At 37.5% G+C, this 13,162-nt stretch overlaps 1 protein-coding gene across 2 annotated transcripts in view; it reads right to left on the bottom strand.

Annotated features, from left to right (window-relative positions):
* The window catches only part of MAGI2 (membrane associated guanylate kinase, WW and PDZ domain containing 2), a 1,312,517-nt gene that overhangs the window by 309,418 nt on the left and 989,937 nt on the right, over positions 1–13,162 (bottom strand). For both annotated transcript variants that reach the window (XM_063101323.1, XM_063101322.1), the window contains exons 8-9: positions 5,512–5,633; positions 3,371–3,553 (exon numbers count right to left, since the gene is read on the bottom strand). In XM_063101323.1, coding sequence (XP_062957393.1) covers positions 3,371–3,553; positions 5,512–5,633 — 305 coding nt within the window. The remainder of the gene's footprint in view (positions 1–3,370; positions 3,554–5,511; positions 5,634–13,162) is intronic.

Raw genomic sequence — 13,162 nt, forward strand, 5'->3', positions numbered from 1 at the left:
AAATGAATTTTGTACCTGTCTTTTAAATTTCATCCAGAAACTAGAAAGCTGGTTTGCCTTTGCTTCAATGGTGAGCTACCTTGCTCAATTAGCATTGACTAGGCTATACTGTAGAAGAGGAATTAAGGATTTGGCTCATTCAAATTTCACTTTTTCATTTATGTGAAAAATCCATCCCTCCATCCCTCCTTCCATCCATCCATCCAACAAGTACTTATGGAACATCTACTATTTGCCCAGCACTGTTTTAGGTTCTAGGAACACTTAAGTAAACAAAACATCAGTTATAGAGTAAACCCCTATCCCTAATTGGTTGAAAATTGGTTGAAAATTTATATAAGAATGATTTTAAATATAGGTTAATGTGCATATAATTATTATTTTTTAATTTGAGCATATATTACTATATACTGTTTTTTGATGTTTGCTACAAGTCTACATAGTTAATCTTTACCTCTTATGACTATCATTTTACTCAATACTTCAGCATAAACACATACTGGAAGTGAAATATTAATGTACACTGTGATGGCATATAAACCTTTTTCTAACTATCTCTCACTTCCATGCCTTCGGATATGTTATTTCCTCTTCCCACAACCTTCCTCACTTGTCCACCTAGCAAATGCCTATTCATCATTCAAAACCCTGTCATACATCATCTTCTCTGAGACCTTCCCTAAGCACCTCCAACAGAACTGATCCTCCTTTCCTCTGTACTATTTCTGTATTTAAGTACTTATTTTACTATTACATTGATATAAATATTCATTAACATGTCACTCATTATTTCTATATTGCAAACTTCTTGAGGATAGAAACATTTGTCTCTTCATTTCTGCATCCTTAGTAATTAGCAGAATGTCAGGCACATACCTGCAGTTGCTAAATAGTTGCTGAACTGAACTGAAGAGCCATTTCCTCTATTATAACTGTGGAATGTCACAGAAATATGTTTACATTTGATTTTAAATTATCTCACAATTAGAAGTAAACATTAAAATTTTTATGAATATTTAATAAGCATTATATTTTGTTTTATTAAACTCTTTTCCAATGAGAGAAATTATCATCCCTCTAAAAGCCTAATAAAATTATATAGTTAGCAACACAATTTTCTTTCTCAAAATTTCTGTTGCTCACTGCCCCCCACTCTCCTGACTTTGTGCCAACATCATGGTTATTATAGACTCATTATATTGTGATATGATTACTGTTTTATGTGTCTGAGGCCTCTCCCAGATGTAAACTCCTTGAAAGCAAGGCCCCTGTTATTTCCACCTTTGTAGCCCCAGGCACTGCAATGACTATGAAAAGGAAGGCACTTAACAGGTATTTAATAAACAAATGCCGAAATACAGGACTAAATTGGAGACAGTGAGTAGAATTAAATCCTTGGTTCTTCTCTCTCCATTAGAACCTGCTTTAGTGATTATCTTAAATGAAGAAAATGTGCTAAATTCTAAATAAAGCTTTAACTTTGTTGTTGAATAATGCTAACTTAGACTGTGTGGGTGTGGCAAACTAGTAAAATGAGCAAGAAAGGAAAAAGATTTGCTGTGCAGATATTTTCATTTTATTTTGTCTTTTAAGTTTACACTAAAAAAAGTTTCGAGTTTTGAAACATGGGTTGGATCAGAGAAAAACATCTAGGCTCTTTATTATGAAAAATAAATGGACGTGTTAAATATTTCACTCAAGTTCAAAAGCTTTGGGGACCCTTTTACCTCTGTGAAAATAGTATTAATTCCATAATTTCCTTTCATCCTACGCAATAGGATATTTTTAATAGTTATTTGATGTTTGTGATTTTTTGGCAGCCTGAGTTGTGGATGCTTGGTAAAATAACACTGGATGAACAGTAGAGTTGAACACTCTCTAACTCATGCTTGTAGAAAATTACATACACATGTATTTTACAAAAGTAGTGTTTGGGAAATGTGGTAAGTTCTTTTTGAAACTTCATCTCAACTTTTAAGGAGATGTAACATCTATTGTACGCATTATTAATCACTAATGAGTGGTAGTGACAAATACACTCATAAGGGCATCTTGAGAAAAGATATTTATAAAGAAACTATATAATAAGTGGTAATATAGCATTGGTGATTTTTCCAATTAAAAATGTCAGATGAAGACCTCAATTTTATGTTGTTTCTCCATACACAAACCACTTTAAAACCCATGCAAGAAGAATTCACAAATATGTCATAGAAATGACAGAACTTTTCCTTTAAAGTAATTGTCTGACTTGTGTATCTACTAGACCCACTGACTTTAAAAAGTTGATATGTTGTGAAGAATGTGGAAATGGTGATTATATTTCTTTGGCAATATAGATACAGTACTTATCATACTCTTTTTAAGGGCTTTTATTTCATTAAAAAAATTTTTTTGGTTCATTTTTTGGAAAGTTTGCATAGCCATTTTATTTTTTATTTTTATTTATTTATTTACTTTTTTTGGTGGCAGTGGATGGTACGAGGAACTGAACCCCTGACCTTGGTGTTACAAGGCTGTGCTCTAACCAACTGAGCTAAGCAGCCAGCTTAAGGCATTTTAAATAATAACACTACAAAATTCTTGAATCAGCATTTCAAATACACAAGATCAAACTTAATTTCTTCATTTTTTTTTCCAGATAAGGAAATTAATATTTATTAGTTATGAAACTCATCCAAGGTCATGAGCCAGGTAGAAGAATTTAAATTCAGACTGTGCAGTAAGACCTAAGTTCATTACTTTTTCCTTTACTCTTTTCATATTTTATATTTTCCTGCCAGTAACAATTTGCCTCTATATTTTCCATATGAGATGAATTTCAATTATAATTTGGGTAGATATCCAAGCAATTGTATAAGAAAATTAATTTGTAAGGACTAGAAAAAACCCCATATGTTAAAAAATTGTATGGGGACATATAAAAACTAATGCCATTTGAAATTTTTCTCTGTGAGATGGGCATGAATATTTAAATATCTAACCTGGGCTATTTAGCATAAGAATATTACAAGATTAACACAGATTTAAAAATACCAGTGGCTGAATATAAGTTAGAAAAGTGTGAAATGTTAATCACATCTCCAAGAAGGAACACTAGAGATAAATTAGTAAAGTGTCAATCTCAAGAGTCCACTGAATCTGGCAAACAGAAGGGGTGGTCTATAAAATGAAACAGAAATGATATTCTAAGTTGTTTCCAAATTACTTCAACTTGATAATCTTAAATTTCGGGGAAACATAATCTGCGGTTTTCCTAAAGTGAAACAACCTTTGACTTTTGAATTAAAAACAAAAAAAGAAGCTCCTTAGATTTGCCTTTAGAAAAAAGATGTCGTGAAACAATTTTTGAAAGCATTACAGAACTTACCTGTTTCCATTTTTCCATCCTGTGCTGCAGGCCCATCCGGAATCACACTTTTCACCTGCAGAAACTCATCAGGCTCATCCCCACCAATGATGGTAAATCCAAAACCCATGTTGCTCTTTTTTAGGGTGGTGCTGAGAAATGTTCCTTTCAACTGGGATGCATCCCGGGTGAACAGTGGTTTTTCTACATGGGCCGATATAAGTTTAAAAAAAAGAAAGAATGTTTAATGTTAAGGCAAGTTCTCAAACAAGAGAAAGCCAGCCATTGAGAAAAAACTCAGGGGTAAATGTGGGGGTCTTACATAGTAAATGCAAGCAGGTGGTGACTGCAAGAGGTGCAGAACATTAGAACTTTCTACAAATGCAGAGCAGTCCCAAGCATCCAGGGAAAGATGAAAAAGCTATATGGTTTGGAGAGAGACTTTTTGTCAAATCTATGTTTTCATTCAGTAAATTAGCCTCCTGTGCTTAAAAGGGCCTTATGAACAGGCTGACAGAGTGTTCAGATAAAGAGGACAGAAAGCCAAAATCATCCAGACACATCTGGAGACATTCCTCTTGTTATTAAAGATTCCAGGTAGGAGGTATGTGCCAGTGGCTAGTCTTGCACAAAACCTCGAAAAGACAGGTGTAGAAAACCGAAATGAACTTTTTTTGGTTGTTTTAAAGAGAATAAGAGTACCTCACTTAATCAGGCATAGATATAACAAACAGAGAAGCAGTGGAATGTGACCACATACTCAAAGGTCCAAATTATTTAGAAAAAGTACCTGGATGTGGGACTGAGTTCACTTTTGCTTATACTCTTATATAGTGGGATATAAAGACAACCAGATAAGTTTCTACTGACCTGATAGGGATTAGTATACTTTAAAATGTGAGCGAAAGGCGTGCCGAAATTTCTAGACATAATTATGAATGTAAAGGTAACACATTTTGTAATAATATGTTGACACATTCATATCATTTGCCTAAATAATCTGAATAGATCTTGGATCTACTCATATAGCTTTGCCCACAAATTTGTTGTATAATATGCTTTTCCAGCTATGATCTGTAATAAATATATTCCTAAGCATATTAAGTGCTTTAAAAAGAATCATCATTCTATAACAGTCTTTTGCTTTAAATTCCATCTCAGATAAGTAAGTATTTTATGTGATACTTTTTTTTTAGTTGTTACATTTTGGGTGACATGATTTAATATTTGTAATAGCCAAAATGTACATGGTAATTCAGATAAGTATTTCTGTCTGACACTTTTGTTACATTTTGGGTGATATGTAATAAACAAACTATAAAATAATGAGTCATTATATATCAGAGTTTTACTTTACTTACATATCACATATGCCTTTATAAAAATAGAGCTTCTTTGAAAGGTAAATGTAAAAACACATATAATCTTTTCACCTATGTTTACTTTATCAAAGTCAAGTTTACAACTGGAGAGAAGTTCATCAGACCTTTACATTCATTTCGTGTGCTACAGTGGTATGGTGTGACAGTTATCAGCAGGCAAGTCGAGGCCTCCCGACACCAAAGCATCTTTTGTGCTTTTATTTATGAGTAGAAGCCCACGAGACATGAAAAGTTTGTGCAGCAACTCATCCCACTACGTGGCTCCCAGGTGTAGTCAGGGCCGCAAGCAGCCCTGGGACATACCGATCAGCCAGGGCCTCCCCACTTGGTGGTGCTGATAGTAAGACAAGTCATTCACGCTGCGCGACCTCTCCGGGGCAGCGCGGGGGCGGATGGATTTGGGCCTAGGTAATGTCGATGAGGAGCTGTCTACTGTCACAAAGGAGAACAAGCCTCATTCCTGTGCTTGGACTTTTGAGGACAAACTTACGAGTCTCTATGAATCTCTGCGGTTTACAGTACCTCTGTCAAAACCCATTAATCCACCTTGCAACATGCTGTTAAATTCCAATAAGGTACTGCCTGGGGCTTTAACTTAATCTATGGTTGCTAAGCATGTTAGTATAGAAACAATGCAAATACCAAGCTAAAGTTAATAGAGGGATTTGGGGAATCAAATCAATTACTTGAAATGGTCCAAGCTACAGGCATGTTTGGAAACGCAGGCAGTTTGACAGACCATTTTCCCTTGCAAACAGTGCATGCTGACATCGTACGTACCTCGGAAACCTGGGGCCTGCAGGGGCTTTGTTCCAAGTTCTGTGTGGGGCATGTTATGCTGCTGTAGCTTCCTTTTTGCTTCCAGGACAGGGTTTTCAAACTGTGTTCTTCTATTTACGTGGCTAAAAAAGAAAATTTCAAATTAGGATAACAGTGGGACCAAGTCATTTAAGAGAACATATGTATGGCTCTACAGAGAGTGGGTGATTAAGGGGTACCATATCTGCTTACAGTCAAGCACCTCACCAGCATGCGGTCAGGCTGCTGGTGGGGCTGGCTTGTGTACAATACCCATTTCTGTGACTAGTGCAGAGTTCTCAGTGGCTCTATTGTATGGTTTTGTATTATATTATGCATAATTCAGCCAAAAAAACTAGAATGTGCACTTGCTTTCTGGCCTACTGTGTTAGTTTGAGATGAGTTAGATGCATTAAGATAAATGGTCATCAAACAAAATTTATACTAAATGGTGTTGAAGAAAAGAGTATCATCTAAGCTTTGCAAAGTCCCCATATCCAACAGGATAAATGTGAGGTAAATTCACTGATAAAATATAGCAACTAGGACTCCATGTTTTTTATAGTCAGATACAGATTGAATGGCTGGGATCCGGGAGAAAGATTCCCCCAAATATTTATGGAAGTTATAAAATACCTATGTAGGATGGCTGATACTGAAATCAACCGAAAGTAGAGTATTCTACATGGTGAGACAGCAAACTTGTACATAACAGACACAGGGTGGCCTGAAGCAACTGTGGCCCAGCTAAACACAGGGCTGTATAGTATTAAAGAACTAGAAATTCCTGTATACCAGGCTATGTGAAATTTAGAGCTCCTTGTCCGGGGGCGGGGGAGTAGGAACCAACTCTGTCTAGCCGTGGTGCCCAAGTTGCTCTTTCTCTATGATATAAATGTCCCATGAGAGGGTGGCATATACATCGATTTCGGTTCTTTGTTCAGACTGAAATAGGAGTACGGTTTGAAAGCATGAGGAGGGGTTAGAAGAGGAGCTGACAGTTACTGAGCACTTAACTCTGTGCCAGGTGCAATGTATAATTTTCCTCAGTTGTGCCTCATAACAAAACAGTCTTGAATTCTGATTATCCCCCTTTTAAAGGCAATGAGACGGACACACAGAGAGGCCGATGACTTGCTCTGTCACATGCCTAGTCAGTAGAAAGGCTGGGGCTTGACCGCATCTATTTCTAAAACGTATCTCTTACCTACATACTTTCTCTTTTCAATTTATATGATTTCACATTGGCAAGTGCACACATATTTAAGGTGTGTGTACACACACGCTCGTACAAACCACTCATTATGTCTTCTAAAAGTACACATCAGAAAGGACAGGAGATAAAAGAAGCAACATCTCAACAACCAATTTTCTATTATTATGAATCAGATAATTCCTGGTGAGACAAAAAAGCAGTTGCCAGAAACACGATGACAGCAGTGGCTCTTTCTTTTCTCATGAGAGGCAGGGCAGGGGTCAGTCAGTCTTGTGTCCCAATTCCAGCTCTACACTTGATTAGCTGTGTGACCTTGGCAGTTATTAAACCTGAGTCTTAGTGTCATAATCTGTAATATGGGCACGATATTGCCTTCCTCCTGGGATGGTTGTGAGGATTAAATGAAATAATGAATATTAGCATGTGGCTGTGAATAAGACGTGCTCAGTAATTAGTAGCAGCTGTTATCATCAATGTCCTCATCTCAATCACCTCCATTACTGTCATCATTTTGAGTCCATAGGAAAGGCTTTACTGGGGGACCTTAAAAGCCCTGGCACTCTGATCTCATTTGCCTCTGGTGGTTTTTAGGAAAGGGGGTGCTTATAACAATGTTTTTGGTTAATGAAACTCACCTGTATGTAGCTCAAAGTAAATTTGCCTATGTAAAATTATCTTCCACTGGAAGTAAAATGCTATTGTAATGCTCCTGTGCAGCAGGGAGTCACCATGTCTGTGGCGTACAGTGAACGATGGCATATGAGCTTTCAAAGCGTCTTCACCCCGTAAATTCTGACAGTGCCACTCCATTTTAGAAGGGCTGGAGTTTAAAGCCTCTCTTACCTTTTCTTCATTATCATGTAACCTCCTTACTGAAAACCTTTGAAATATTCCTGTTATCTAAAAATGTATTATTCCTGACTCTGACCTTACCTATGTCTTTAGCTTCACTTTTGGCTACATCGCTACATATCTCCTTTGCTTCAGATATGCTCGTACTTGGAGCTACTCTAATTGGCAACACCCTATCAAACTTCTTATCGTTTCATGTGAAATTCAGTCTATCAGTAGTGCAGCTCTTGAAGCAAGACAGCTTGGGTTTGAGGTCGTATCTCGGGCAAATTTCTAAACCCTCTAAGCAGTATCTTCATCTGTAAAATGGAGAAACTAATATCTGCTTCATGGGGTTGCTGTGAGGATAAGAGAAATAATGTTTGCAAAGCAAAATACATAGAAAGAACCCCACAACTGTAAGGTATGGTTGTTCTTTATTTTTTAAGGTATAGTTATGTTCTAGTCCTGTTATTATAGGTGCTGCTGCCGTTATTGTCATTATTATCACAATGCGTTTCCTATCTGTCCCATAACTTCTTTCATAACCTCTCCCAGCCACATTCCCAGCCTGAACTTGGCTCCTCCCCTTGGGCTCTCGAAGAAACCTTAAATGGACCTCTCTCACTGCAGTTTATTCCTTATTTTCTTATACCATGCCTCACCATTAGAGGATTTGAGGCTCTTTTAAAGAAAAACAACAATAATGACACAAAATGAATGAAATTAGAGCAAAGTTAGTTGAATCCAGGTGGGAGACCAACAGATAAAACTGATAATATAGGGTCTTATTTATTTATTTATTTATTTTACTAGAGTTCTGCTGCAAATTAGCCTTGAGCTTTCAAGCTGTTAATTCAACAAGAGAGAGAAACCAGTTACATTCTTCGGAATATTTAAGGTAAACCCAAGCCAATTGTTCAGAGGGACATACTATTCCTATTACATCTCATGAGATATTTCTTTCTAGGTCATGGATGAAGAGGTTTCTGAGATGTAGTATACAACATTCTAAATGATAATTTCACAATAATGAATTTCATAGGCGACACTCACCTTATCACGTGTGTTTTAATGGTTGATTTTCATGCTTATTTCCTTCTCTAGACTGTGCACGCCTATGTACAGGGTCTACATGTTAATCATCTTTATATACGAAGCATCTACCACAGTGAAAGACTATCTACATATATATTTTTTGTCAAATAAATAAATGATGAGTGTGTGTTTTAAGACTATTGTTGTCAAATATATGTCGGTAATTTCAAGAAACCAAGAAACAGCTTTGCAATGTACTCAAATATTAGCTTTTTTCAATTTCTAACCGTTCTAGTTCTGTTTTGCTAGGTCTCTGTTCATCATATGCATCACTTTATCCCTAGAAAACACATTACAAGAACTCTCTGTGATGCATTTATTCATACCATAGGGTTCCTCCAACTTGCCCCCTGCATGTAATTATTTTCTTAGAAGTTAATGCGTAACCACCTGCTTGGTGGATGTTATGTTGAAAATATTCTACTTGTTATGAAAGTAAGTTTCTAGAGTTCATGGAGATTGAAAATACCAATAAAATAGTTTGGCATGCCTTGTACCCCACAAATAGAGAAAGCTGGATATGGCTTTTGTACCCTAAGCTAATTGCTACAGAACATTCACATTGTCGCAGATGAAGTCATTCATTTGAAACCTAAAATGCTCCCTAGCACTAAAAACTATTGCAAAGAAGTTTGATTGTAGCTGAATAAAGATGACTTGTCTTTCTTACGCTTTCAAAATGAATAGTTTCCAGTCCTTTCAGTGTACAAAGGATGCGAATGAGAAATGTTGTCCTCCTCATTGTTTAAGCTCTGTGAGATAAGTACTGGCTATTGCATTTAGCTTCCGTACACAATAACATAAACCAGAGCAAGACAAGCCAGTTGTTCAGAGGGACATAGTATTCCCGTTATTATGTCTTTTGAGATATTTCTTTCCAGGTCATAGGTAAAGAAGTTTCTGTGATGTAGCATACAACATTCTAAATGATAGAATGTCATTTAGAATGACATTGCCATATCTGGTGAGCTACCAAGAGTTCTTACTCTTTAACTATAGCTAGTCTAAGCTAAGAGAGCAACAGTCATATTCTGAAGTGAGTATTCCATATGGGAGTGGCAAAGGGCTCAGGATTCTGTATTCAAGGATGAGATTCCATCACCTTCCCTTTGTCTTTTCATTTGCTCATCTGCAGTCTGACTCCCTCCTCTCACCATGGAATGGAAACTTAGAACAAGTTCATCTGTGGCAGTGTTCTGAAATTTTGGATGCACCCGAGAGCTTTAAAAACAAACAGAAAATAGAAAACTCAGGCCCACCCTAAATCAACTGACTTACAATCTTGAAATGAGGTGCATTGTTCCAGAAAAGCTTCCCAGGTATCTGTAATGTGCAGCTAAGGTTATAATCCCCCGAGTTAGAAGCTGAGGATGTGTGAAGAGGTATTGTGTAAGGAGTTTCTTGCCTGATGAGATTTATGCATAAGTCTCTTTTTTCTATATGTGGCCTTGGGAGTACTAGGAAATGCTACTTTGCTCCTGAAGAGGACTTCCGCCATCAGGAGTTTCAGACAGGCATGGAAGGAAGGAAATATTTGCAGCTGATTAGAAGATATGCTGCCAAAGGTAGTCCCAGGTGAGGGTCTTGTTTGACACTATCTTCAGTGTGGGAGAGAAAGGAGGAATTAGGAGGAAAGTCCTATATACTGAGCCCATCAGTCTGCACAGGACAGATTTGCTGAAGGTTATCAAGGCCATCATCTGACCCTTATAATCAGTGCTCCCTCTATATTCCAGTGTGTTCACACCCCACCTCGCTTCTCCTGGGGCTTTTGGAGAGGGCACTTTTAGTGCATAGTTGTGAATAACACCTTTGTGCCCATTGGTCACTGTCTCACCATCGTGACTTCAGTTGACATTTAGAAATGGTCAATGTGTGAGAGAGAGAAGAGAGCAGCTTTTGAGTGGAGATTGTACTACAGGTAAAATGTTCCCAAGGTGGCCAAGGTGGCTGTGCTAATTACCTCCAAGGCATGAGGTAGTGCTCAGCAAATATCTGTTGATGCATGGGTGGAGCAAGGCAGGCATGAAAGGGGATAGGTCTCACTGTTTCACAGTTTCACTCTGCCAGAAAATATACATTGTCACCGCCAGAACTTGATGTGAAACTTTGGGCCAGCTTATTTGATATAATCATTCTGCATTTGGGGAAAGACCTATGTAATCCTTCAAAACAGGGAATCTTTTAAGACATTCTATTGGTAGGGGAAAAGTCATCCCACTTTGGTGACAAAAGATTTGAATTTAAGGAGCTGATAACTAGCGGCTGCTCTCTTATGATACAACAGAAATGTGTTCTTATGGAAAAGTACTGCATTAAGAGAGCAAATGTGGCAGCCCCACGGTGCTGCCTGTCAGCACGGGAGTGGGAAGACTGGCTTGGGGTTGGACATTGTAGCTGTTTGTCATCCTGTTATGCAAACTGGCTCCTTTTGGGACTTCCTGAATGGACTCAGAGTGTGAATATCCTGGTTGCATGGAATTCCCTGTGCTCTCTCTGACCCCAGTTCCCACTCCCCATTTCTGCATTATTACCACCTCCCATCTAAAGCCTTGGACTGAAGCTGCACTGGCAGCCAAACATACACATTGTCTGTATTTTATTCATTTTAATACCTGCCTTGAGTAGACTCCATAGCGTTTTATCTACTGTCAAGTTTGGATAAATGGAATAAAAACTACTTCACGCTTTGGAAGCTAAGAGAGAATAATAACTCTTCAAGGATGTTCTGGAGCTAACACTCTTCATAGAAGGCAGGACAGTGTAATTAAGAGCTTGGTCTCTGCAGTCATGTTGCTTACATTCATATGTGAGCCTCACCACATACTAGTGTGTGACCTTGGGCACATCATTTGCCCTCTTTGTGCGGCAGAATTTTTCATCTGTTAAGTCAGGATAAAATTATAGCCACCTCTTAGTGTCATTATGCATATCGAATGAGTAAAAGGGAGTAAACCATTTAAGAACAGTGCCTGGATGTAACTATTCAATACAAGCTAACTATCATAATTCTTCAAATATTTATCTCTCAAATTTTCTTTTCTAGGCACTATGGTAGGAATTGCGGTGAGGGAGAAAGATTAATCTAGCAGGGAAGAGAAAATAAAAAAAAGGATTATAATATAAAATATGGTATAATATAAAATAAGGCATAATACAATACATGCCCTACAGTGCTTTGAAAAGCTGAATTTTAGAAGTACTAGATTAAAGCCTAATGTTTTAAATATAAGCATTTTAAAATATGAGCTTTGGATAAAGGGAAGAATTGAATCTACTTTACTTAGAGTGTTTTTTTTAAAAAAAGCATAATTGAATCCTGCCTCTTGAAAGATTTCTTCCCAATTCTAACACTTACATAATGATTTTCTTTCTATAAATGTCCATTCATTATTTCCTGCTCTACCTGGGAAATGTGAATTTGCTTTGTGAATGTGAGTGAGAAGATTGAGTCATTCACATGTTACTTTCCCCTGCTCTTCTTGAACATGAGGGTGTCTCTGGGGATATAGTGTCTTGGTCGGTGGTAGAGTCACAGCTGACTGAGAAGAGTATCCAGATAGTGGCACCAGAACTCTCACAGCTAAGTCTATTCCCTACTCCATGCAAAACTGAGCTTTCTAAAATGTGTATTTTCACATAAATGAGCTCTTGCCCTCCCCCAGTCATAATGCTAAGTTATTTAATTAAGACATTGACCTATATTTCATGCATAAGGAAGATTCATCACTAAGCCATTACTATTCACTAGCTACATGGAAAACTTCATACTTTACTCTTAGTAGACACGGCCATGCACACTGCCAATCATGTCATGGAGTCTCCAGGACTTACAAACACACAGACTCAATTTCAAAAAATTTAGAGCCCCAGGCATGCATTAAAAATGTTTTCTTTTCATCCCGTCTCACTCTCATGAAGTGTTTCTCTACGAGTGAAGGAGGAGGTCATTGTTATCCAAGGTATTCTAACCTTTTGCTTCTAGACTGAGTGAAAGTAATGAGTTATGAATTTGTAGGATAGGGCTTATCTAAAGGGAAACTAAAAGACTACAGTATTTCAAGATCTTTCTGTAGTAGACACAAGACTAATAAGTCATCTTCCACTGGTGTCTGAAAACCCGACTGATTGGTTAAAGCCCTTTAAGTCTCATATATAAATTCATTAATTCATCAGTGTGCTAGGCACTGGGGACATGAAAGTGAGTATGACACAATCCTTTTCCCAAAGGGACTCATACTCCAGTAAGACAGACACATAAGTTGGGTAACTAATCCTTTCAGTTTGCCTAGGACTAAGAAGCTTTCCAGGAGATGGGACTTTCAGTTTTAAAACACAGACAATCCTGGGTAAATTGGGATGAGTTGGACACGTCACAAGTGGCCAGAAAAATATAACACAAGGTAAAATGTGCTAAAATTTTTATGGATAAAGTGAGAAGTCAAAGGGAGAAAAGATACTTGGTCTGATGGCTCAGGGAAATCCTCA

Source organism: Cynocephalus volans, chromosome 6 (genome assembly GCF_027409185.1).
Source record: "Cynocephalus volans isolate mCynVol1 chromosome 6, mCynVol1.pri, whole genome shotgun sequence".
NCBI classification, from domain to species: domain Eukaryota; kingdom Metazoa; phylum Chordata; class Mammalia; order Dermoptera; family Cynocephalidae; genus Cynocephalus; species Cynocephalus volans.